Source organism: Scyliorhinus torazame, chromosome 2, assembly GCF_047496885.1.
Source record: "Scyliorhinus torazame isolate Kashiwa2021f chromosome 2, sScyTor2.1, whole genome shotgun sequence".
Taxonomy (NCBI): domain Eukaryota; kingdom Metazoa; phylum Chordata; class Chondrichthyes; order Carcharhiniformes; family Scyliorhinidae; genus Scyliorhinus; species Scyliorhinus torazame.
Genome location: NC_092708.1, coordinates 219,904,388 through 219,929,329, shown reverse-complemented (window position 1 = coordinate 219,929,329; position 24,942 = coordinate 219,904,388). Strand labels below are relative to the sequence as shown.

General features: G+C 48.6%; 1 protein-coding gene across 2 annotated transcripts in view; it reads left to right on the top strand.

The window, feature by feature from the left end:
* The first annotated feature begins 409 nt into the window (after window positions 1–409).
* acadl (acyl-CoA dehydrogenase long chain) overlaps window positions 410–24,942 on the top strand; it is a 206,833-nt gene continuing 182,300 nt past the window's right edge. For both annotated transcript variants that reach the window (XM_072484136.1, XM_072484127.1), the window contains exon 1: window positions 410–563. In XM_072484136.1, coding sequence (XP_072340237.1) covers window positions 487–563 — 77 coding nt within the window. In that variant the 5' untranslated portion in view covers window positions 410–486. The remainder of the gene's footprint in view (window positions 564–24,942) is intronic.

Here is a 24,942-nt window from a genome sequence, read left to right as displayed (position 1 = left end):
CTCTCAGCCATTACAGGGATAAAACACCAACACCACACTCTCACCAGATGAACTAACTATTTAACAGCCTTCAGCAATGCCATTAGTTGTCAGTGGCTTCTCTGCACTTCCACCTGACCCAGAATACCCACTGGCCCACTTGTCCGCTTCACGGTGCCTCAAAACCCGCCCACCTGTTCTCAAGCCACGCCCATCGGCGAGAGCCCCGCCCCTTTCCGCAGGCCACACCCATCTTCCAAAGGTCCCTGAGCAGAAGCAGCGTCCCCACACGTTCGTCCCGTCTCAGAAGCCCCGCCCACCTCCTAGCAAACCCCGCCCACCCCCACACAAACCCGCCCACATACATACAAACCCCGCCCACCTACACACAAAACCCCGCCCACCCCCACACAAACGCCGACCGTCCCCGCAGAGACCCCGCCCACACCAGCTGGCCCCTCTCTCGAGCCGGTCCTGCCTGAGCTGTGGTCGTGCGGTTTGTGTAAGATGGCCACTTTGCGGTTGCTGTGCAGCGGGTACCTGAGGAAGCCGGGCCTGAGACTGAGCCGAGCGGTTGTCTCAAGGTGAGAGAGGCGGGCGGGGCTCGCTGGATAACTGTAGTTAGACTCAGTGACTGGGCTGAATCTGTCCTGGGGTCCGGACCCGCTCCTGTGTTAAAGGCAGACTGCCACTGCAAACTCAGTGCAGGCCACAACCTACAGCTGCTGAATTGGGAATCATAGAAACCATGGGCTTCAGTCCGGTGCTCTTTCCAAGAGCCGGTGTAGATTCGATGGGCCGAATGGCCTCCTTCTGCGCTGTAAATTCTATTCTATATTTCTAAAGATGTGGAGATGCCGGCGTTGGACTGGGGTGAGCACAGTACGAAGTCTTACAACACCAGGTTAAAGTCCAACAGGTTTGTTTCGATGTCACTATGCCGAAAGCTAGTGACATCGAAACAAACCTGTTGGACTTTAACCTGGTGTTGTAAGACTTCGTACCATGATTCTAAAGGGCTGAGAGACTGAGCTTTGCGAAAGGAATTGCAGAACCTGGGTCTCGGTCACATTCCGTGTGGAGTCTGCACGTTCTCCCCGGGTCTGCGTGTGTTTCCTTCGGGTGCTCCGGTTTCCTCCCACAAGTCTCGAATGACGTGCTGTTAAGTAATTTGGCATTCTGAATTCTCCCCGTGTACCCGAACAGGTGTCGGAATGTGGCAACTGGGGGCTTTTCATAGTAACTTCATTGCAGTGTTAATGTAAGCCTACTTATGGCAGTAAAGATTAATAAAAAATTTAAAAGTGGGTTCAGAATTGGAGGATTGTGGAGTTGGCTGCAGCCGATTAACATAAATAGGGAGGGGTGAAGCTGTGGAGGGATCAAAGATAAGAATTTTAAAGTAGAGGTTTTGCAGAACTGGGTGCCAAAGTAGGATCAATGTAGGTGAATTGCATTTGATGAAAGTTTGAATATCGCTCCTTCATGGCGCTCTGAAAGCTAGTGATTCCAAATAAACCTGTTGGACTTTAATCTGGTGTTATAAGACTGCTTCCTGTGCCCACCCCAGTCCAAGGCCAGCATCTCCACATCACCGTTTGAATATAGGCAAATACGTTTTGTAAGTGTTGTGAATTGAGCTGTCTGTTTTTTCAAGACACCACGCAGACATGGGGAGAATGTGCAGACTCTGCACAGTGACCCTTGAGGTTCTGCAGCTCCATGGACTGAGAGTGGGTGATCATCCCAGAGGTTGGAGTCCCACTTGGGCAGAATGCATCGGAGAGCCACTTTGTAAAGATGTGGTAGTAAAGTAGCAAGGGTGCTCTGTGCTGCAGGTGCTCTGGGGCAGCATGTAGCTGTTGTAACTCTGCGTCATTGTTCCTTGTTTCAATTAAATTCTGTTTGTTCACACCAAGAGTGTCTGTCTCATCAATGCCAAATCACCACTGGAAGATCTCACTTTCAGACATAAAACAGACAGGAAGCTCAACAGATCATTACAGAAGATACATTTTTAAAAAAATGAAAGTACCCAATTCTTTTTTTCCCAATTAAGGGGCAATTTAGTGTGGCCAGTCCACCTAGCCTGCATAACTTTGGGTTGTGGGGGTTGAGATCCACTCAGACAAGGGGAGAGTGTGCAAACTCCACACGGACAGTGACCCGGAGCCGGGATCAACCCCGGGTCCTCAGCACGGTGAGGCAGCAGTGTGCAAAACAGATACTTTACTTGAAATTTGCATCATTCTATATCCATACTTTGAGCTGGGGCCAGGAACAGACTGAAGCTGAAAAGTTAGTTGTACCGGTATTGATCTAACCACAAGTTCAGCAGGAGACTGTTCTTTAAACATTGCTGTGGGGGGAAGCAGTTGACTAACGAGATACATATATATTGCAAGACAAAGACCAAATTTAGGTCTTACTGTTGTTATGGGCCTGGGCTCAGAAACTCCAAAGCTTATTATAAAGTTCACCTGACCTGCAACCTTTATGTTGAATTTGTCCAGGATGAGTACAAAAGCCTTCACTGCAGATGTGATTCATCAGACTTCCTAGATACTTTAATCAAAACAAGGCTTATTCTAAGAATGTAATTAACATATATATTGTTATGGGCCAGGGTTTAGAGAACCCCAAAGTGTATCATGGACTTCACCTGACCCACAACTTTCAATAGATTGTGGTATGGGAGCACATGGCCCACTCTACAGGTGTGGTAGAGCAGAAATGGAAAAGTATTTTTTAAAGCAACACTGTTTATTCTATGAACTCAAGTTAATCTTTTTAAAACATAGTGAACATTTTAGCAACCATCAATTCAAATACAATCCCCAAAAAATACAACACTAAGTAATCCTTACTAACTTCCCAAACAACATCCAGAGACAAAAGAAACACCTTTTAACAGAAGCACATTAGGTTTACATTCACTACTGAGAACATTTATAATTCTGAATTCACCTTATAATTCTGAATTCACCAAATGATCAAGAGATAGTCTTTTGATGGCAGGGAGATCAACAGTTCACCTGCTCTGTCTGGCTTCAGCTCCAACACTGAAAACAAAACTAAAACACACCTGCAGCAAACTGCCTAAAATGAAAGTAAAAAAACTGACAGACAGCCCAGCTCCACCCACTCTCTGACATCACTGCAGTAGTAAACACCCATTTCTTAAAAGTACTCTCACTACAGATATTTATATACACACCCATTTATAAACACCCATTTCTTAAAGGTACACGCACATGACTATATATGTTCTCTCACTGGAACGAAGGAGGTTGAGGGGCGACCTGATAGAGGTATACAAAATTATGAGGGGCATAGACAGAGTGGATAGTCAGAGGCTTTTCCCCAGGGTAGAGGGGTCAATTACTAGGGGGCATAGGTTTAAGGTGAGAGGGGCAAGGTTTAGAGTAGATGTACGAGGCAAGTTTTTTACGCAGAGGGTAGTGGGTGCCTGGAACTCACTACCGGAGGAGGTAGTGGAAGCAGGGACGATAGGGACATTTAAGGGGCATCTTGACAAATATATGAATAGGATGGGAATAGAAGGATACGGACCCAGGAAGTGTAGAAGATTGTAGTTTAGTCGGGCAGTATGGTCGGCACGGGCTTGGAGGGCCGAAGGGCCTGTTCCTGTGCTGTACATTTCTTTGTTCTATATATATATATATATAAAAACACAAGAATTTTTATTGATTACAAACAGAAAGACTCCACACAGCTACAGTAATCTATGTATAACACTTAATGAATTCCCCCTTAGCTGTTCCAATTCAATAACAAAATCCAATTAAACCCAAACCCCTTTCCAAGGGCATGGCCCTGCACACTATATTCTCACTTGACTGCGACTGGTCCTGTCCCTGAGATCCTGATCCAGTTTCAACCAGCAGCTTCAAACTCCTTCCGGAAAACAACTTTATCTTTCAAGTTGCCAAGGCAGTTAGCCACAACAACTATGCTTTTACTGGAACAGCGTTTAAAATTAAAAAGAGAAAAATAGAGAAAACACGTCTTTCTCCTTCTGCAATCCAAAGCAGTCAAACTGAAACCTCCTCTCGTCCCACAGCCCACGTCCCACAGTCACAGCCCAATGTGCTAAAAGCCACATGATAAGAGACTAAACCTTTCTTAAAGGCTTTTTACGCAGAGGGTGGGGAGTGCCTGGAACGCGTTGCCAAGGGAAATTGTGGAAGCAGATACATTCATGGCGTTCAAAAGGCATCTTGACAAACACAAGGATAGGATGGGTATAGAGGGATACGGCACAAGGAAGTGCTGAGGGTTTTGGCAAAGGTTGGTATCATGACCGGCACTGGCTTGGAGGGCTTAATGAAAAATGAAAATCGCTTATTGTCACAAGTAGGCTTCAAATGAAGTTACTGTGAAAAAACCCTAGTCGCCACATTCCGGCTCCTGTTCGGGGAGGCTGTTACGGGAATTGAACCGTGCTGCTGGCCTGCCTTGGTCTGCTTTCAAAGCCAGCGATTTAGCCATGTGCTAAACAGCCCCGAGGGCCTGTTCCTGTACTGTTTTGTTCATAAATGGACACTCGCATGACACTGTGCAGCCAGTTTTGTCTGGAGCAGAAAACATCTCATGAAGTCAAGAGGAGTCCAGGAATTTGACATCAAATTTGAAAGATGATGTAGCTCAAAGTTTTTCCACAAGTTCAGGTCAAGAAAGAAGAAAAACATAGCAGCAGGTTTTGGACAGAAGCAGGGTTTTTCTTTTTCCAATACAGTCCGATGCAGAAATGTGGCCTAGATGTCCAGTGAAGTCCAGAAATTTGAAGCCAGATTTGAGAGAAAAATCCTTGGTCAGGCCTTTTCCTTATCTTTAACAGAGCTAACAGATCTATGTACAGACTGTGATAATGCCTCTCAATAGAGCCTGGCCTGCAGTTGTCTCAGTAAACCCTTACATTGGACCAAGGCACCACTCTGCTGAGACAGTGTGGTATTGGCATGCAACAGCTACACCCCATTTAAAAAATAATGCACAGGCATCTTTCTGTTGTCCAAATGAACGTCAGAACCCTCATGGACCATGCCAGCAGGTGCAGACCTGAGTGCTGCACTACTGCTATCATTGCTCGAGAACTCAGCCACCTCGACATTGGCTTTGCTGCCCTTGGTGAGACACAACATTCAGGAGAAGGTCAGCTGGTGGAACAGAGTGACAGGTGCACATTTTCTGGAAGAGTTCTTTCTGTAGAAGAACAATGCCTCGGTAGCGTGGTCTTTGCCATCAAAAATGAGCTTGTCTCTTACCACGGTGAGTCCTGTGGGATAAGCAGGCATATCATGTCTGCTTGGCTCACCCTAACAGAATCAGTTCTCCACCTCCTCATTACCCAGATCATATGGGCATGGTTCGCCGGTCCCCTCCCACACCTCTCGCACCCATCCTCTACCTCCAGAAAAAAAACACACATCCGGGCCCGGGTCATGAGGACCCTGTGCACCACTTTAAATTGTATAAGACTCATTCTTGCGCAGGAGGAGGTAAAGTTCACAAGGCTCATTACTTCGCACCATTTTCCCTTCCTGTGGGCAGCATGGTAGCACAGTGGTTAACACAGTTATTTTTCACTGAGGCCATGCCCTGCTCTCCCAACCACTCGTATATATCCCCAATTCTACCATCGCCCCCCTCCCCTCATATGGAAGCAACAGTTTCTCCAAAAGTATATACTCTGGTACCCACCCAACCATTTTGGAATTAATTCAGCTCCTTGTGCGCAAAATCCCACACCTGCCAATATCTAAACTCACTCCCCCTTCTTGGCACAAATCTTTCCTGCAGCTCCCCTAGCCCAGCAAACTCTCCCTCTGCAAACATGTCCATGACCCGCTCTAACACTTCCTATACATCCTATCCACCACACACACACGCACACACACACACACCCTCCCCACCAGCATTGTAAACCTGTGATTCTCACACAGTGGAGTCATCACTGACATGTGACCCAGTTTAAAGTGCCTCTCGGCTAGTTCCAAATTTTTCCAGCCGACTCCACCACCGGATTCCTTGTATACATCCTCGGGACGAATGTCAGCGGGGCCGCCACCAGAGCTTTCAGGCTCGTATTCTACACCAACCTTGAACAACCCCTACCTCTGATCCCAGTAGGCGCTAAACTGATCCTCCTTGGAGATTTCAGTACTAGAATCAAGAAGAAGACACATCTCTGGAAGGTGCAATAGGCAATGAAGTAGAAAGGAAAGCAAACTCTAACAGAGAACTCTAGACAACCTACAACAGGCACCTCAAAGCACTGGAGAAGTACCATCAGTGGTACCTTCACAAGATCATCCAATCAGGTAGGAGGAAAGGTGGTCCAACAGCAGCGTCCTCTCCACAGCCAACCTGCTCACATTCGAGGAGCTATTCACTCAAAGCCAGCTCCGCTGGGCAGGACATGTCACTCGTACGCTTGACAGCAGACTCCTGAAGCAGCTGCCCTATTTGGAAACTCACCATGGCAGGAGAACCCCAGGAGAACGGTAGAAATGATTTGGGGGGGGGTCTAGAAAACATTCCTGAGAAACACATGGGAATAACCTGACTTGCGACTGACCAAATTGAAGCATTTGGGAATGCACCAAACAAGCCAAGAGACCTCATTGGGAAGATGAAGAGGTGAAGTCAAGGTGTCAGAGGGAACCACCCAATTAGGATTTACCAAGACATGAGTGCAGATCTGGCAAGGAAGTGAGCAGCATTTAACAACATCGAGTCTACGCTCTACAAGAAAGGAATAAGTTTCCTGTTGATTCACCCCGCCCGTCTCCACGTCATACCTATTGGAGGAGATCACTTTGACACTCCTGACGAGGCAGATTCTTTCCTTCAGTAATGCATGCTAAATACCTGACTGGATAACGATTTGTTGCCTCGGTTGATGCTTTGAAGTTAATGACTGGTAATTATGCTTTTTCAATACCTGGTCATTGCTACCTACACCCGGGGGTCACTAAAGATGAACCTGTTGAATGTGGATCATACTCCGGCTGTGGGAAAGACAGCATTAGATTCTTAGGATCTATATTTTCATGGCAATTTCATGTCTCCATCCCCATGAGGAGATTGTGGCTGATTCTTTCAGTTTGGGTCAGGATATTAGGCTACCCTGAGTTAAGTTGAGATGTTAGGTATAACCTCATTTAATTACTGAGCTAGCCAATAGGTCAACAAGTCTTGGTGTTGTTCTACAAAGAACAAAGAAATGTACAGCACAGGAACAGGCCCTTCGGCCCTCCAAGCCCGTGCCGACCATGCTGCCCGACTAAACTACAATCTTCTACACTTCCTGGGTCTGTATCCCTCTATTCCCATCCTATTCATGTATTTGTCAAGATGCCCCTTAAATGTCACTATCATCCCTGCTTCCACAACCTCCTCCGGTAGCGAGTTCCAGGCACCCACTATCCTCTGCGTAAAAAACTTGTCTCGTACATCTACTCTAAACCTTGCCCCTCTCACCTTAAACCTATGCCCCCTAGTAATTGACCCCTCTACCCTGGGGAAAAGCCTCTGACTATCCACTCTGTCTATGCCCCTCATAATTTTGTATACCTCTATCAGGTCTCCCCTCAACCTCCTTCGTTCCAGTGAGAACAAACCGAGTTTATTCAACCGCTCCTCATAACTAATGCCCTCCATACCAGGCAACATTCTGGTAAATCTCTTCTGCACCCTCTCTAAAGCCTCCACATCCTTCTGGTAGTGTGGCGACCAGAATTGAACACTATACTCCAAGTGTGGCTTAACTAAGGTTCTATACAGCTGCAACATGACTTGCCAATTCTTATACTCAGTGCCCCGGCCAATGAAGGCCAGCATGCCGTATGCCTTCTTGACTACCTTCTCCACCTGTGTTGCCCCTTTCTGGGCTTCAACGCCTGTATTGGCCTCTTAATACTCTGAAAACTAAGTGTTTGTTTGACTGATGGAATACATTTGAGCTTTTTCTATGTGGCTATAATAAGCAACTTTTACAAATATATATATATTTTTTTCAAGGAATTTTCAAATTACTTACAGCACGCAAATAACCATATCCACAAGCCATAGTCCTAATGCAAAACTCCTTTAGAGTCCCAACCCGATCCACTTTGCATTTATAATAATAACAAAAAACACAAAATTAACACACAACAATAGTAAAACAGCCCCCCCCCCCCCCCCACAATCTGACGTTTACCATTCCTTAAAGCGATGAACATCTCCACCTCAAAGAACCCCTCATCTGACCCACTAATGGCAAGTTTTATCTTTTCCAGACTCACCCAACCCTCCACTTTTGGTGGCTCCGAATCCTGCCACCCCAACAAGATCCACCTCCGGGCTATCGGGGAGGCAAAGGCCAACATGTTAGCCTCTCTCTCCACATGCACTCCCGGATCTTACGACACCCCAAATATCGCCACCCATGGGCTCGGAGCCACCCTCACCCCCAGAATCTCTGGCATAGTCCCCATAAAAGATCCCCAGAACTCCTCCAACTTCGGGCTGGCCCAGAACATATGAGCCATGATTAGCCGGTCCCCTTAAGCATCGCCCGCATGTATACCCGACCCCCGGAAAAAAGCGACTCATCCGCTTCACTGTTATGTGCGCTCTGTGCACCACTTTAAGCTGAATGAGGATCAGTCTTGTACACGAGTAGGTCGAATTTACCCTTCGCAAGGCCTCACTCTATAACCTTACCTTAAATACCTCCTCCAGCTCCTCCCCTCGCTTCCGCTTTTTATCCTCCACCAAGGACTTCTCCCTTTCCATCAATTACCCGTACATGTCCGACATCCTACGCTCCCCTATCTCATCCTCAGGCAGAATTCTTTCCTGCAATGATGAGGGTGGCAACCTCTGGAATGTGGCCAACTCCTTCCACACAAAATCCCTGACTTGCAAGTACCGAAACCCATTACCTCTCGATAACTGGAACTCCTCCTCCAACTCTCCCAACTCCGCAAACCTATCCCCCATGAACAGGTCCCTAAAACACTCTATTCCCGCCTGCTCCCACATCCTGAACGTAGAATCTAACCCTGCCGGGATAAATCTATAATTGCCACAGATTGGCGTCCACAATGATATATTCACCATCTTAAAATGTTGCTCGCACTGATTCCACACTCTGAGCGATGAAACCATCATTGGCCTCATGGAGGACCTAGCTGGTGAGGACAGAAGAGACGCCAGTAACAGCACCCCAAACTGCACCTTGTCCCTGAATAGGGCCGCCTTGACCCTATTAAACCTAGCCTGCCGCTTAGCCAGCTCTGCTCCCAAGTCCTGGTAGATACGGACCATATGGCCTTCCCAGATGCACTCGCGTGTCTCCTTTGCCCACCTCAAAATGATCTCCTTGTCCAAGTACAGATCCAGCCTCACGATGATTGCCTTCGGCAGCTCTCCCGATTTTGGCTTCCTCCTCAACGACCTGTGCGCCAGTCGAAGACCCCCTCCCCAACCAAGTTCTCAAACATCTTAGCCACATACTACTTGGCCTGCGGTCCCTCAATACCTTCAGGCAGCCCACAATCCTCCGGTTCAGTCTTCTCGAATGGTTCTCCAGGTCATCTGCCTTCTCCCTCAACTTTTCATGATCCTCTGCCATAATCAACATTTCTGCCTCATGGCCAACCACCATCTCCTCCACCTTCTAGATTGGCGTATTCTGCACATCCAGCCTCTGTTCCACTCTCTCCAGGGCAACCCGAATCGGCTCTCCCAACTTAGCCAGATCCTCGGAAGCTACCTTTGCTGCTTAAACTCGGCCGCCAGGAATTCCACCAACTGCGACCCAACTAAACAAATTGGCACAATTGGTGGAGGGAATGAAGGCGAATTTCAAGAGGTGGGATGTGTTGCCGCTGTCACTGGCTGGTCACGTGCAGATGGTGAAAATGGCGGTGCTGGCCAGGTTTCTGTTCGTGTTCCAGAACATCCTTATCTTTGTCCCCAAGTCCAATTCACGAAGGTTACCGGGATGATTTGGGGGTTTGTGTGTTGGGGAAGGGGGGGAAGACCTCACCGTGAGGCAGATGTTCACGGAGAGCAAGCGGTGGGGTGGGGCGGGGGGGAAAGTTGAATATTGCAATGGCGAGGAAATGGACTGTGGAAGAGAGGTTGGTTTGGGAGCGGATGGAGGTGGCGTCGTGTAGGGTAATGAGTTTGAGTGCTCTTGTCGTTGGCACCTATTCCGTTCTCGCCGGTCAGGTACTCCATGAGCCCAGTGGTGGTTTCAGCGTTACGGGTGTGGAACCAGTGTAGGCAACGTTTTGGGTTGGAGGGCATGTCATTGCTGGCGGCGATATGCGACAACCATAGGGTTTTGCTGGCGGAGCTGGATGTGAGGTTAGTGGGGTGGCGGCAGGTGGGGATCGAGTATTTTAGGGATTTGTTTCTCGGAGGCAAATTCGCAGGGCTGGAGGAGTTGGAAGAATTGTACGAGTTGCCAAAAGGGAATGGTTTGCAAGTGAGGGATTTTGGGAGGAGAGAGAGGTACCATCCTTCCCGGGGCTGCCGCCTCCAGTATTGCAGGACAAATTGCTGTTGGGTCGGAGGACGAAATAGGGGAGGGGAGGGTGGCAGATAGATACAAGGAATAGATGGAGAGAGAGCGTGCTTCAGTGGAGGAGATTAAGTGCAAGTGAAAAGAGGAGCTGGGAGGTGCGGTCCGGGACATGGACGGAGGCCTTATGGAGGGTGAATGTGTCCTCATCGTGTACGAGGTTAAGCCTCATCTAATTAAAAATGGTGAACAAGGCCCACGTGACGGTGGCGAGGGTGAGCAGGTTCTTTACGGGGGTGGAAGACAGATGTGGGCGGTGTGTGTGTGTGGGGGCGGGGGGTCTGTGAATCACGTTCTCATGTTCTGGATGTGCCCAAGACTGAGGTGGTTCTGGCAGGGGTTTCGGACGTTCTGACTGAGGTTTTTGGTGTTGGAGTGGCCCGAGTCCGGAGGTGGTGATATTTGGTGTGTTGGAAGATCTGGTGTCCAGGGGGGAAGAGACGCTGATGTTTTGGCCTTTGCCTCCCTGATAGCCCGGAGACAGATTTTGTTGTGTCGGAGGGGCTCAGAGCCGTCAAAGACAGAGGTTTGGGTGAGCGACCTGGCAAAATTCCTGAGGTTGGAGAAAATCAAGTTCGCTCTGCGGGGGTCAGTAGAGGGGTTTCACATGGAGGTGGAAACTGTTCATCGATTTGTTCACGGAGGATTGAGGGGTTAGCAACCTCCTAAACATCGACTCAAAAGTATTCAGTCAGCCTTGAACCCTCTATCCCCTCAGGCAGCCCCACGATCCTAAGGTTCTGCTGCCTCAACCTATTCTCTAGGTCGTCGACCTTCGCTCCCAAGCCCTTATTTATTTCCTCCACCCTCCGCAGCTCAGCATCTCGTGAGGCCAACTGATTGCTGTGTCACAACAGGGTCTCCTTCATCCCTTCAACACCTTGCCATGCACCCGCACTGCCTCCTGATGTATTTTCCTTTTTAAAAAAAAATGTTTTTATTAAGGATTTTCATTTTATATGATGCAAAATAAACAACCAGACCAGATACAGTTTGCAAAAGCCCAACATTGGAAATAACCCCCAAACCACAACTCCCGAAGGGTGTCTATGCTGATTACACTGGACATGTTATTTTCCTCTATGTGGCCCCCCCCCCTCTGGTGCCCCCTTCCCTCAATTCAGGGCTCTTTCCTGTGCAGTGGGTAATCTTATTTACAAATGGGTGGCACCCTCCTTTCCCCCCCCCCCATCCCCTTTTGTTGTTGCCCCCACTCCCGGTTTTCGGCCTTCGCTTGGGGGTTCCCTTTCCTGTGCTCTTGTTGTAGGTTCTCTGGCCTCTGTGTCGCTTGTTTTCTGGCCTCCGTCTCCTTTTCCCAGTAGCTCTCCCACTTCCCCCCTCTCCATTTCCTGTCTACTCCATGTAGTCCCATTGGCACCTGTGTGCCCCCTTCCCCCTTTCTGTTGGTTGTTGGCTTCAAACACGTCCTTGGAACCAGTTGGTGAATGACCTCCACGCCTTGTGGAAGCCTTCCTCTGACCCTCGGACGGTGAATGTAATCTTCTCCAGGAGAAGAAATTCGGATTGGTCTGCCAGCCAGTCTGCAGCTGTGGGTGGTGCTGCTGATTGCCACTCTTGGGCACGGCTCCACCTTCAGCCCCCACAACCGTGGACATTGCCTCAAAGAAGGCTGTCCAGAACCAGACAAGTCTGGGGCATGCCCAGAACATGTGGGCGTGGTTGGCCGGGCCTCCCAGGCACCGTTCACATTTATCCTCCACCTTCGTGAAGAACCTGTTCATTCTGGTTCTTGTCAGGTTCCTTCTGTGCACCACTGTCAGCTGCATGAGGCTTAGCCTTGCACATGAGGAGGTGGAGTTGGCCCTACATAGTGCTTCGGTCCCCACCCTATTTCCATCCCTAGCTTTTCCTCCCATTTGTCCTGAGTTTCATCCAGTGGGGAGCGTGTCCTTTCTAAAAGTCGTCTGCACAAGCCCCACAGTTTTCCCTCCCCAGACTGTCTGCGTCCAGTAATTCATCTAGCATTGTGCTCTTTGGGGTTCTTGGGAATGTAGCCGTCTCCTTGTAGAGAAAGTTTCTGACCTGTAAATGCCGGAGTTCGTTCCCGTTTGGTAGCTCCCTCCGTCAGCTCCTTTAAGGTCGCTAGACAGTCACCCGTGTAAAAGTCCCTAACCGTCAGTGTACCCCCAGTCCCGTTTCCACCTCTGGTAGTGTGGTGACCAGAATTGTACATGATATTCCATCTCACACTCAAAAAAGACACCCTGCAGAAAGTGGCTCATAACCAGTCTATCTCTCTATTAATTGTGGGCGTTAAGGTGTTGGCATGCCTTGTATTTTTGGTATAATATCTGATGACCAAACTAGCTTTGTGAAGGAGCGCCAAGATAAATGATTGTGAAGCAGAACTTGGACTTGACCTTGCGGGCGACTGGTGGGAGGAGGCCCTTCTTAAAGTCAACTTCACATCTTCTTGTGCTCAGTTAGGTTTTATTTCAATTTAAAGATTTGCACAGAATTCACTTCACCAAGGCAGAGTTTTTTTCCTATGCAAACAACCAATGTGACAGGTGTTTACTTGCTCCTGTGAACCATACCCACATGTCCTTGTCGTGCTCAAAGCTGGCTGGTTTTTGGTCATCAGTCTTTGACACTTGAAAGTTTTAGATATTTATTTGCAGCTTTGTCCTTTGATAGGGATTCAGGAGTCCCACCTAGTTTTGCTAAGGTTAAGTCAGGCGTCATTGCATTTGCTTCATTAATAGCCCAATGTCCTCCAAATTACCCACTGCTTCATCCTGGTTGGAAAACTTAATGTCTTTACTTCATTTGGCAAAGATTGAATATACCATATGGTATATTCATATTCAAAAAATTCCCATGGCCTGATAAATTTTATCATAGATGCCAGCTTTTTGTTTCTTTAATCAGTTAAATACTGTCAATTTAATATAAATTGCTTTTATACAGAGGATGTTTGCTTGTTTGTTTACTTTGGGGCGAACTTGCATCAGTATATTGTATTGTACTTTGTCTGCTCCTTGGCTCTGTTTGAAAACCAATAAAAATAATTTTTAAAAAGATGGAGAGTGATGTGGTTGGTTCTGAGACTAGGGTCCTGAATCTAAATAAAGGAAACTACGATGCTATGAGGTGCAAGTTGGTTATGATGGATTGAGGAAAGTTACTTAAAGGGATGACCGTGAATAGGCAATGGCAAATATTCAAAGAGCGCATGGGTGAACTGCAACAATTGTTCTTTCCTGTCTGGTGCAAAAATAAAGCTGGAAAAAATGGCCAAACCATGGCTTACCAGGGGAATTAGAGATAGTGTGAGATCCAAAGAAGAGGCATACAAATTGGCCAGTAAAAACAGAAGACCTGAGGATTGGGAGCAGTTTAGAATTCAGCAAAGGAAGACAAAGGATTGATCAAGACGGGGAAAATGCAGTTGCAATGTAAGCTTGTGGGGAATATAAAAACTGTAAAAGCGGTGTGTGAAAAGATTGGTAAAGATAAATGTAGGTCCCTCACAGTCAGAAATAGGGGATTTTATAATGGGGGAATAAAGAAATGACTGACCAACGAAATTAATACTTTGGTCCTGCCTTTACAAAGGAGAACACAAGTAACGTACAAGAAATGTTGGGGTACACAGGGTTTGGTGAGAGGGAGGAATTGAAGGAAATCAGTATGGGTAGGGAAACGGTGTAGGGGAAATTGATAGGATTGAAGGCCAAAAGATCTCCATGGCCTGACCATATACATCCCAGAGTGTAAAGGAAGTGGCCCTAGAAATAGTGGATGCGTTGGTGGTCATCTTCCAAGGTTCTATAGACTCTGGCACAGTTCCTACAGATTGGAGGGTAACTAATGTAACTCCACTATTTTAAAAGGGAGGTAGAGAGAAAACAGGGAATTATAGACCAGTCAGTCTGACGTTCGTAGTGGAAAAAATGCTTGAGTCCATTATAAAAGATTTAATAACAAGAGTGTGGTAAACCACTGTTGCATTGCGTTGTGTTGTACATGCCTGGGCTTGTCCAGGCTGGCTCCGCCTGTGGCTCCTCCCCTCGGGCTCATGTATAAAGGTGGCAAATCTCCACCTCTGACCCAGTTCGGGACCAGAGGCCAGGAGGCTTGCTGTTTAGTGTATTAAAGCCCCAGTTACGTTCATCGCTCGTCGTGTGTTTGTTGATGGCATATAACAGAGTACTTGCGAAACTGTCAGGATTGGACAGAGTCAGCATGGATTTACAAAACGGAAATCATGCTTGACAATCATAAAATCCCTACAGTCCAGAAGAAGGCCATTGAGTCTGCACCGACACTTGAAAAGACCACCCTCACCCTAAACTTTAACTCTAAATCTAACCCTAACTCTAAAACCTAACCCTGCAATCATAAAATCCATACAGTGCAGAAGGAGGCTATTTGGCCCATTGAGTCTGCACCGACCCTTGAAAAGACCGCCCTATCAAGTCCAATTCATGTAACCCCACCTAACCTTTGGACACTTGGGGCCAATCCATTCAACCTGCACATCTTTGGACTGCGGGAGGAAACCCATGAAGACACGGGGAGCATGTGCAAACTCCACATAGACAGTCACTTGAGGTCGGAAACAAACCCGGGTCCCTGGCGCTGTGAGACAGCAGTGCTAACCACTGGAATCTGTTTGATGACGTAACTAGTAGAGTTTATGAGGGGGCGACAGTAGATATGGTTTATTTGGTCTTTTAGAAGGCTTTCGACAAGGTCCAACATAAGAGATAAGCGCGTAAAATTAAAACAAATGGGATTAGGTGTAGTGTATTGAGATGGACGGAAAACTGGTTGGCACACAGCAAACAAAGAGTAGGAATAAATGAATCTTTTTCCAAGTGGCAGGCAGTGACCAATGGGCAGTGTACAACGGATCAGTGCTAGCTATTCATAATGTATATTGTTTAGATGAGGGAGCTGAATGTAATATCTCCAAATTTGCAGATAACACACATCTGGGTGGGAGGGTGGTGAAGAAGGCCAATGGTATGTTGGCGTTGATAGCGAGAGAATTCGAGTACAGGAGCAGGGATGTCTTGCTGCAATTCTACAGGGCATTGGTATATTGTGTGCAGTTTTGGTCTCTATTGGAAAAAGGAAGTCCTTGCTCTCGAGGGAATGCAACAAAGGTTTCCCACACTGATTCCTGGGATGGCAAGATGGACATATGAGAAGATATTGCGTTGGTTAGGATTATATTCGCTGGAGTTTAGAAGAACCTCATTGGAACCTATAAGATTTGAACATGACTAGACAGGGTGGATGCAGGAAGGATGTTCCTGAAGGTGGGGGGGGGGGGGGGGTCCAGAACGAAGCCGGGAATTGAACCTGGGACCCTGGAGCTGTGAAGCAACAATGCTAACCACTGTGCTACCATGTCTCCCAGGGTTCATTCATAAAAAAAAAAAAATTTTGAGTACCCAATTAATATTTTTTTCCAAATAAGGGGCAATTTAGGGTGGCCAATCCACCTAACCTGCACATGTTTGGGTTGTGGGGGTGAAACCCACGCAGACATGGAGAGGGTGTGCAAACTTCACACGGACAGTGATCCAGGGCCAGGATTCGAACCCAGGTCCTCAGCGCTGCAGTCCCAGTGCTAACCACTGCGCCACATGCCGCCCCACTGGGTTCATTGATTGTCCCAGCTTCCGCCAGATTCTTGGGCAAAAAGTTCCTGGCCATTCCTACTCATCGTAAAAACAAATTTTCATTCTCCCTGCATCACTTGCCAGAACCTTAAATCTGTGTCCCTTTGCCCTTGATCCATCAGCTAAAAGGAACAACTTTTTTTTTTCTACTTTATCTAAACCGGTCATAATCTTATACACTTCTATCAAATCTCCCCTCAATCTCCCTGCCCCAAAGAGTACAACTCTAGCTTCTCCAACTAAACCTTGTCTTGAAAATCTAATCAGCCCTGGAATCTCATCAGTTCTCCCTCAAGGAGAGACCAGGAATTAACACACTGCTCTGGTAGTGGCCTAACCAGAGCTTTATAAAAATTCTGCTGAACTTCCATACTTTTGCACTCAATAGGTAGCTCTATTTGAAGTCCAGAATCCCATATTCCATAGAACCCTTACAGTGCAGAAGAAGGCCATTCGGCCCATCGAGTCTGCACTGACACTCCAAAAGAACAGTCCACCTTGGCCCATTCCCCGTCCTATCCTCATAACCCCACACATTGAATAAAGCCAATCCACCTAACCTGCACCTGGAGGAAACCCACGCAGACAAGAGAAGAATGTGCAAAATCTACACAGACTCAAGGCCAGAATCAAACCTGGGTTCCTGGCGATGTGAGGCAGCAGTGCTAACCACTATGCCACCTTATAAACTATGCTGACTGCAAATCGAACCCGGGTCAAATGCTTGGAAAGCTGCTATGCTCAACCACCACCCCACCATCGTTGATATGCTTTGCTAATTATCCTCTCATTATATCCTGCCACCTTCAAAGATATCTGTGCATTAATGTAGGTCTATCTGTCCCTAAAGCTTACCATTAAGTTATATTTCCTCTCCCAATCCCTTCTGTGTTGCTTCACAGCGCCAGGCTCCCAGGTTCGATTCCCGGCTTGGGTCACTGTCTATGTGGAGTCTGCACGTTCTCCCCGTGCCTGCGTGGATTTCCTCCAGGTGCTCCGGTTTCCTCCCACAAGTCCTGAAAGACGTGCTGTTAGGTGAATTGGACATTCTGAATTCTCCCTCTGTGTACCCGAACAGGCGTCGGAATGTGGCGACCAGGGGCTTTTCACAGTAACTTCATTGCAGTGTTAATGTAAGCCTACTTGTGATAATAAAGATTATTATTATTATTCTGCCAAAATGCCATCATCTTTCACTTGTCTGTGTTAAATTTCACCTGCCACTTATCTGCCCATTCTGCGAGCCCCTCTCTGCCCTGTTGCAGCTGACTGGTATCATCCTCACTGTTTGCTGCACTTCCAAGTTTGGTATCTTTGGGAAATTATGAAATGTTACCATGTATTCCAATATCCAAGTCACAAAAATGCATCAAAAAAGCTGGTCCTAGCTTCAACTTTTGAGGAACACCACTTGCATAATATTTTTAAAACACTTTTTGAAACAATATTCAGCTGTTATCTGATGCACAACAAGGCCCTTTGAGTGATTGACTTCCTGAAGACAGTCAGCAGTCACATCATTGTTCAACATTGGCAATGTGGGAAGAAATTATCTTTTTTTTTAAGTAACTCAATGTTTTTAGTTTCAAAAATGATCTACTGCCAAATAAGTGGGAACCCTAATAAAACTAGGCAATATTTCGAAACCTCAAACGAATGTCAGCACGGAAATCTGACGTCAACCTAATGTGGAAATGGTTGAAGCTTATTGTGAAAATTCTGATAGTGAAAACCGTTTGCAGGCGCTGGTCATTAGAATTATATAAATCTCTTCACACGTGATGCGGTGAAGAGAATTGACAAAATGGACCAAAATAAATTGTTATGAAAGGGTTTAACCCCAAAGCACATAAATGAAGAATGGAGAAGAGAGTAGCAAGATGCACAGTCAGACAGAAGCTTATGCCAACACACTCACTGCATTTCAACAGGAATTCATTGGGATGTCCTGAGGAGGTGAAAGTGCAATATAGGGGTGGCACGGTGGCGCATTGCCTCGCACTGCTGCCTCACAGCGCTGGGTCACTGTCTGTGTGGAGTTTGCACATTCTGCCCGTGTCTGCGTGGGCCCCACCCCCACAACCCAAAGATGTACAGGGTAGGGGATTGGCCATGCTAAATTGCCTCTTAATTGGAGAAAAAAAAGAGAGTGCAATAAAGAAGTTATTTTTATTTTTGCTCAAAGCATTGAAGAAGTGAAAAAGGGTATTGAGGAGCTGTGGAATAATGTACTTCTACAGCAGGCATCAAGCATTTTGCTGAGGAGATGGGTGAGGAGGGCGTACTGCATCCCAAGACTATTGCTTGAAAATTCTAGTGGGCTCACGATTGGCAAATTGGAGGATATGTTGTGCAGTGACAGTTAAACCAAAAAGTTTCAATGTTTTTGGTAAGCTGGCACGAACCTTGGGTACCAAGGGAACCTTGGGCAGCACGGTAGCATTGTGGTTAGCACAATTGCTTCACAGCTCCAGGGTCCCAGGTTCGATTCTCGGCTTGGGTCACTGTCTCTGTGGAGTCTGCACATTCTCCCCGTGTGTGCGTGGGTTTCCTCCGGGTGCTCCGGTTTCCTCCCATAGTCCAAAGATGTGCAGGTTAGGTGGATTGGCCACACTAAATTGCCCTTAGTGTCCAAAATTGCTCTTAGTGTTGGGTGGGGTTACTGGGTTATGGGGGTAGGGTGAAGGTGTGGGCTTGGGTAGGGTGCTCTTTCCAAGAGCCGGCTCAGACTCGATGGGCCGAATGGCCTCCTCCTGCACTGTAAATTCTATGATTCAATGATACAACTGGCTATTTTGATAGTAAATCTGAATCCCACCCTGGATCTTGGAGTCATATCGAGCCTGTGAAGGTTTACTGACTGTAGTTATAAAGGGTCTAGACATTGAATTCTAAATGCCTATTTACCTTGGCAATACCCATGTTTACATGAACCTTACTTCTACAGCAGTAACTTGTTCGGTTCAGTGACCTGTGCTTGATTTTAGAACTCCTCGCTGCTTCAGACACTGTTTACAATGTAGTTAATATGTCAACAATTTTACCTGAGAACAACATTTTAAAAACACCATAATCAGAACTCTGGTCACAGTTCATTTACCATGTGCTATAATAATAATCACTTATTGTCACAAGTAGGCTTCAGTGAAGTTACTGTGAAAAGCCCCCAGTTACTTCATTATGTAATTTTCTTTCCTCTCCTCTTTACATTTACTGATTCCAATAGGATGTGTCACCACTCCCTGTTTGAGCTGGCTGGTAAGCTTCCAGGTCTCTGTTAAGCTGCAGTTACTCCCGATATTGAGGACTGATTGAGGCTCATTGTTGATGTGTCCTATTTTTCTGTTCCCTTTGGGGATGTCTGATCTTCCCAATTTCCCCTGATAAACTGAGGATCATGAGAGAAGGAGATAATGCAATGCACCAGCAGCACTCTGAAGGAGCATGAGGCAATGATCGATTATTCCTCATTAACTTCTAGTACAATCACATGGGGACACAGTTTTAAAGTTTTGGACAAGAGATACAAGGACAATGTGAGACAAGCCTTTATACACAGTGAGTGATAATGTCCTGGAACTCGCAGCTAACAAAGGTGGTGGAAGTGGACGGATCAATGATTTCAAAAGAAAATTGGATAGGCACTTGTGAAAAAGAACTCTCAAGATGTGAATGACTCTATGATGCCAAAAGTACTTAATTCGCTGTGACGCCTTTAGACATCCTGGGCGAAATTCTCCCCCAACGGCGGGATGTCCGCCGACTGGCGCCAAAGCCGGCGCCAATCAGACGGGCATCGCGCCGGTCCAAAGGTGCGGAAGGCTCCGCATCCTTGGCGGCCTAGCCCCAACATTGAGGGGCTAGGCCGACGCCGGAGGGATTTCCGCCCCGCCAGCTGGCGGAAATGGCGTTTGTTTCCCTTCCAGCTGGCGCGGAAATGCGGCGCATGCGCGGGAGCGTCAGCGGGCGCTGTCAGTTTCCCAGCGCATGCGCGGGAGCGTCAGCGGCCGCTGTCAGTTTCCCGCGCATGCGCAGTGGGGAGAGTCTCTTCCGCCTCCGCCATGGTGGAGGCCGTAGCGGAGGCGGAAGGGAAAGAGTGCCCCCACGGCACAAGCCCGCCCGCGGATCGGTGGGCCCCGATCGCGGGCCAGGCCACCGTGGGGGCACCCCCCGGGATCAGATCGCCCCGCGCCCCCCCCCCCCCCCAGGACCCCGGAACCCGCCCACGCCGCCTGGTCCCGCCGGTAAATACCAGGTTTGATTTACGTCGGCGGGACAGGCAATTCCTGGGCGGGACTTCGGGCCATCCGGGCCGGAGAATCCAGCGGGGGGTCCCGCCAACCGGCGAGGCCGGATTCCCGCCCCCGCCCAATCTCCGGGAGCGGAGACTTCGGTGGGGGCGGGATTCACGGCGGCCAATGGCCATTCTCCGACCCGGCGGGGGGTCGGAGAATGACGCCCCATGAAGTCATGAAATGTACTATATAAATGCAAATTTGTCCTTTTCTCCCATTAACACCCTCTTAAATCGCAAGGATCTATAAGATTGCAGGTGTGTTGTTGCTAACTTTTGCCTTAGTTTAATTGCTCTGTTTTATCACCTTTGCTCTTGAGTCGCCAGGTATCTTTCTGATACCGCCACGTGGTTCAAGTCCGAGTAATGATCAATAATCCAATACACCGCTTAGTATGATTTAAATCAAAGCACATTTATTATACACAGTAATCACTACTCATGCATAAATTCTACGTCTAAGCTACTTCTACGATTAACAGGCCAATACTTACTTGGAACTGGCCCACCAGGTCAGGGAAACGAATGGCCTTTCGTTCAGGTTCTGAGCCTGCGGAATTCGAAGTTGGTACAGATTGGTAGCTAGGAGCGCCTATCTCGTAGCGAGCGTTGAAGTAAGACTTACTCGATTTCAGCGATGGCTGGACCGGTCACTGTCAAGGGTTGGTTTGCGTTGCTGAGTGACCCGGTCCAGAAGGGAAGCAGAGGGCAGAGGAGCAGAGGGTGCAGAAGGGTCGATTTGAACTTGGACTCTATTCTTATAGTCCCCAGGGGCTTCCTGCCTTTCGGGCGGACCCTGTACCTGGTTCCAAGTGATTGGACTTTGTCCCAATCACTTGGTTCGATATTCTCCAATGCTGGAGCAATTCCTTGATCGATGTGCGGTCTTGAGGTGATCGTTCACCTCCCTTTGTGTAGGCTTCTGCTGGCGCCGAGGGGTCTGGGTTGGCTTTGTGTGTCTAAAATGTTGCACATTTTTCCCGGGGATTGCTCATTAGTATGCAGATGGTTGGTGTTGTGCTGATGGTTACTGGTATTAATCTTGTCTGGCCTTCCCAGAGGTGAATACACAGTTTACCTGCAGCTGCTTGTTTTAGTCCTGTTGGCTGATTTTCCCATCAGACTTTGCCATTCGCCATTTTAAATCGGGGTTAGCCATTCTAAATCGGGAGTTAGCCATTTTAACTGGCTACAGTGTCAACCTGATTTATTTAATTGCTGATTGATCTATTTTTCAGAATCTCTCATTTGTAAACCAAAATAACAGGTCTCATCCTTTCCTAGCTTTGGAGCATTACTGACTTATGAATTTGAATAAATTGAAGCCCCCCCAATTAGTGAGCTACCTTAGATTGTGACAAATCTGTCTTACATCAGGGTCTTTCCATATGGCAGCCCAAAGCTTAGACATGTAGTGATATGTAATTGTGTCCACATAAAGATCCATTTAGAGACCCAGGTAATATTATGGCAGAAACGGAGGTATAGTGGTTGTTACTAATCTGGAGGTATGGATTAATGATCCAGACACATGGGGCGGGATTCACCGCCGTGCCGAAATCCAAAACGCGATCGGCCAGAGAATCGGCTCCGACGCTTTGACGTCGGTTTCGCGGCGATTTCTGATTCTCTGGAAAACCCAACACGACGGAATCACGGCACTCGCCGAGCGGCCCGGAGAATCGCATTAGGTGCCCCGACGACTGATTCTCTGGGGCCTGAGCGATTCTGCGGCCCGCATGGGCCCAAGTCCTGACGGCGTGGTTCTAACCACGTATAAAAAATCGTGAAGCTGGCGTGCTGGCTGATGCGGCGGCCGGGGGGTAGGAGTTGGCGTGGGGGGGGGGGGGAGGAGTTGGCGTGGGGGGGGGGGAACGGGACCACAGGCCCCCACAACGGACACCGGCCTTGCTTCCTGTGGGGGGGGGGGGAGGGGGGCGAGCCCTACTAGGGTCGGGGAGGGGGGGGTGGGGCCTGCCAGGGTCGGTGGGGGGACGACTGGCCGAGCAGTTGAGGAGCTCCCGATAGGATAGGGCGGTGGCCATGCACGCGCAGGGTTAACGGTTGTATGAGTGGGTGCCCCCACCCCCCCGCATCCCGGCCACCTCATCTGCCTGGCGACACCCACCGGGGGGAACACCCAGGGCCACACTACGGCAGCCCCCAGTGAGGGCAATGCCATCAAACGGTGGCCATGGCAGCAGGGGCGGGAGCCAGGAGTGGGGGCACCGGGGCATGCCTGGCTGGGGCGCGCAGTGCCAACCGGGGGGACCATGTAGCCGATGGTACCTGGTTGTGCACGGGTCCATGCGCCATGTTAACATGCCCCCACTCACCCCCTGCAGATCATAATGTTTGGGAACCACCCAGCGATCCTGGCCGCCGTGGCAGGTGCCGCTGCCCTGCATGCAGGCCTGTGGCAGGGTGAGCGCATGCAGCTCAGAGAGGAGGCGGAGGCTGCAGCAGAGGAGCGGGCCGCAGAGGGGCAGGTGACAGCCGCTCAAGCTGGAGGGCCGCCTGCCCGACATGCCGAGGAGGAGGAGGTGGTGGTGGTGGTGCGAAGGAGGCGCCTGATGAGGCCCCGCGTGTAGCGGCACCGCATGTCCTTCGATGACCTCCCGGACCGAGCATGAAGGAGGAGACTCTGGATGAGCCGAGAAACCGTCGTTCACATCTACCACATGATGGCCTACCTGGCACCGCGTGGGACTGGGGGGAACACCCGCTACTGGTGGGCATCAAGGTGACGGTCGCCCTGAACTTCTACGCCACAGGGTCATTCCAGTCGTCGAATGGGGACCTGTCCGGCATATCGCAGGCATCGGTGCACGGGTGCATCTGTGCCGTGATGGACGCCCTGTATGCCCTTGCGGACCGGTACATACAGTTCCCTGTGGACGTGCCCACCAGGGTGCCCTGGCAGCAGGGTTCGTTGCCATCGCCAGGATGCCCATGGTCCAGGGGGTCATCGATGGGGTGCACGTATCGGCGAATAACAGGCCAATGTTCATGAACAGGAAGGGTTACCATTCCATGATCGCACAGTGGTCTGTGGCCACCAGTTGAAGACCCTGCACGTCTGCGCCCAGTACCCCGGCAGTGTGCATGACTCGTTCACCTTGGCACAATCATTCATCCCCGGCATGTTCGAAGGACCCCCATCCCCGGCTGCGGGGCTGGTTACTGGGAGACAGGGGTTACCCGTTGTGGTCGTAGCTGATGCCGCCTATATGGAGATCATAGAGCAACACAGAGAACCACTACAATGATGCCCATTGTGCGACCAGGGGTGTGGTGGAGGGGTGCTGGGGATGCGCTTCAGGTGCCTGGACCGCTCTGGAGGGGCGTTCCATTATGAGTCCAGGAGGGTCGGAGCTTATGGTGAAGGAACCCTTGGGGAGCAGTGACCATAATATGATAGAATTTACCTTGCAGTTTGAGAGCAAGAAGCTGCAATCAGATGTAACGGTATTACAATTCACTAAGGGTAACTACAAAGACATGAGGGAGGAGTTGGCCAGAGTTGATTGGAAGGGGAGTCGAGCAGGGAAGACAGTGGAACAGCAATGGCAGGAGTTTTTGGGGGTATTCGGGAGGCACAATAGAATGGGGAGGACAAGGCAACCATGGCTGATGAGGGAAGTCAAGGACAGCATAAAAGCCAAAGAAAAAGCACACAAAGTGGCGAGGATTAGTGGGAAGCCAGAGGATTGGAAAACCTTTAAAAGCGAGCAGAGGAGAACTAAAAAAGCAGTAAGGGGGGAGAAGATGAAGTATGAGTCAAAGCATCGCTAGTAATATAAAGGAAGATGGGAAGAGTTTTTTTCAATATATAAAAGGCAAGAGAGGCAGAAATAGACATTGGACCACTGTAAAATGTGGCTGGAGAAATAATAATAGGAAACAAAGAAATGGCAGACGAACTAAATAGTTACTTTGCATCAGTCTTCACGGTAGAAGACACCAGTGGGATGCCAGAGCTCCAGGAGAATCAGGGAGCAGAGGTGAGTACAGTGACCATTATTAAGGAGAAGGTTCTGGGGAAACTGAAAGGTCTGAAGCTGGATAAGTCACCTGGTCCGGATGGACTACATCCCAGGGTTCTAAAAGAGATAGCTGAGGAGATTGTGGAGGCATTGGTGATGATCTTTCAGGAATCACTGGAGGCAGGAAGGGTCCCAGAGGACTGGAAAGTGGCTAATGTAACACCATTGTTTAAGAAGGGAGGGAGGCAGAAGACGGGAAATTATTGGCCGGTTAGCCTGACTTCGGTCATTGATAGGATTTTAGAGTCCATTATTACAGATGAGATCGCAGAGTACTTGGAAGTGCATGATAAAATAGGACTGAGTCAACACGGCTTCGTCAAGGGGAGGTCATGTCTGACAAATCTGTTAAGTTCTTTGAGG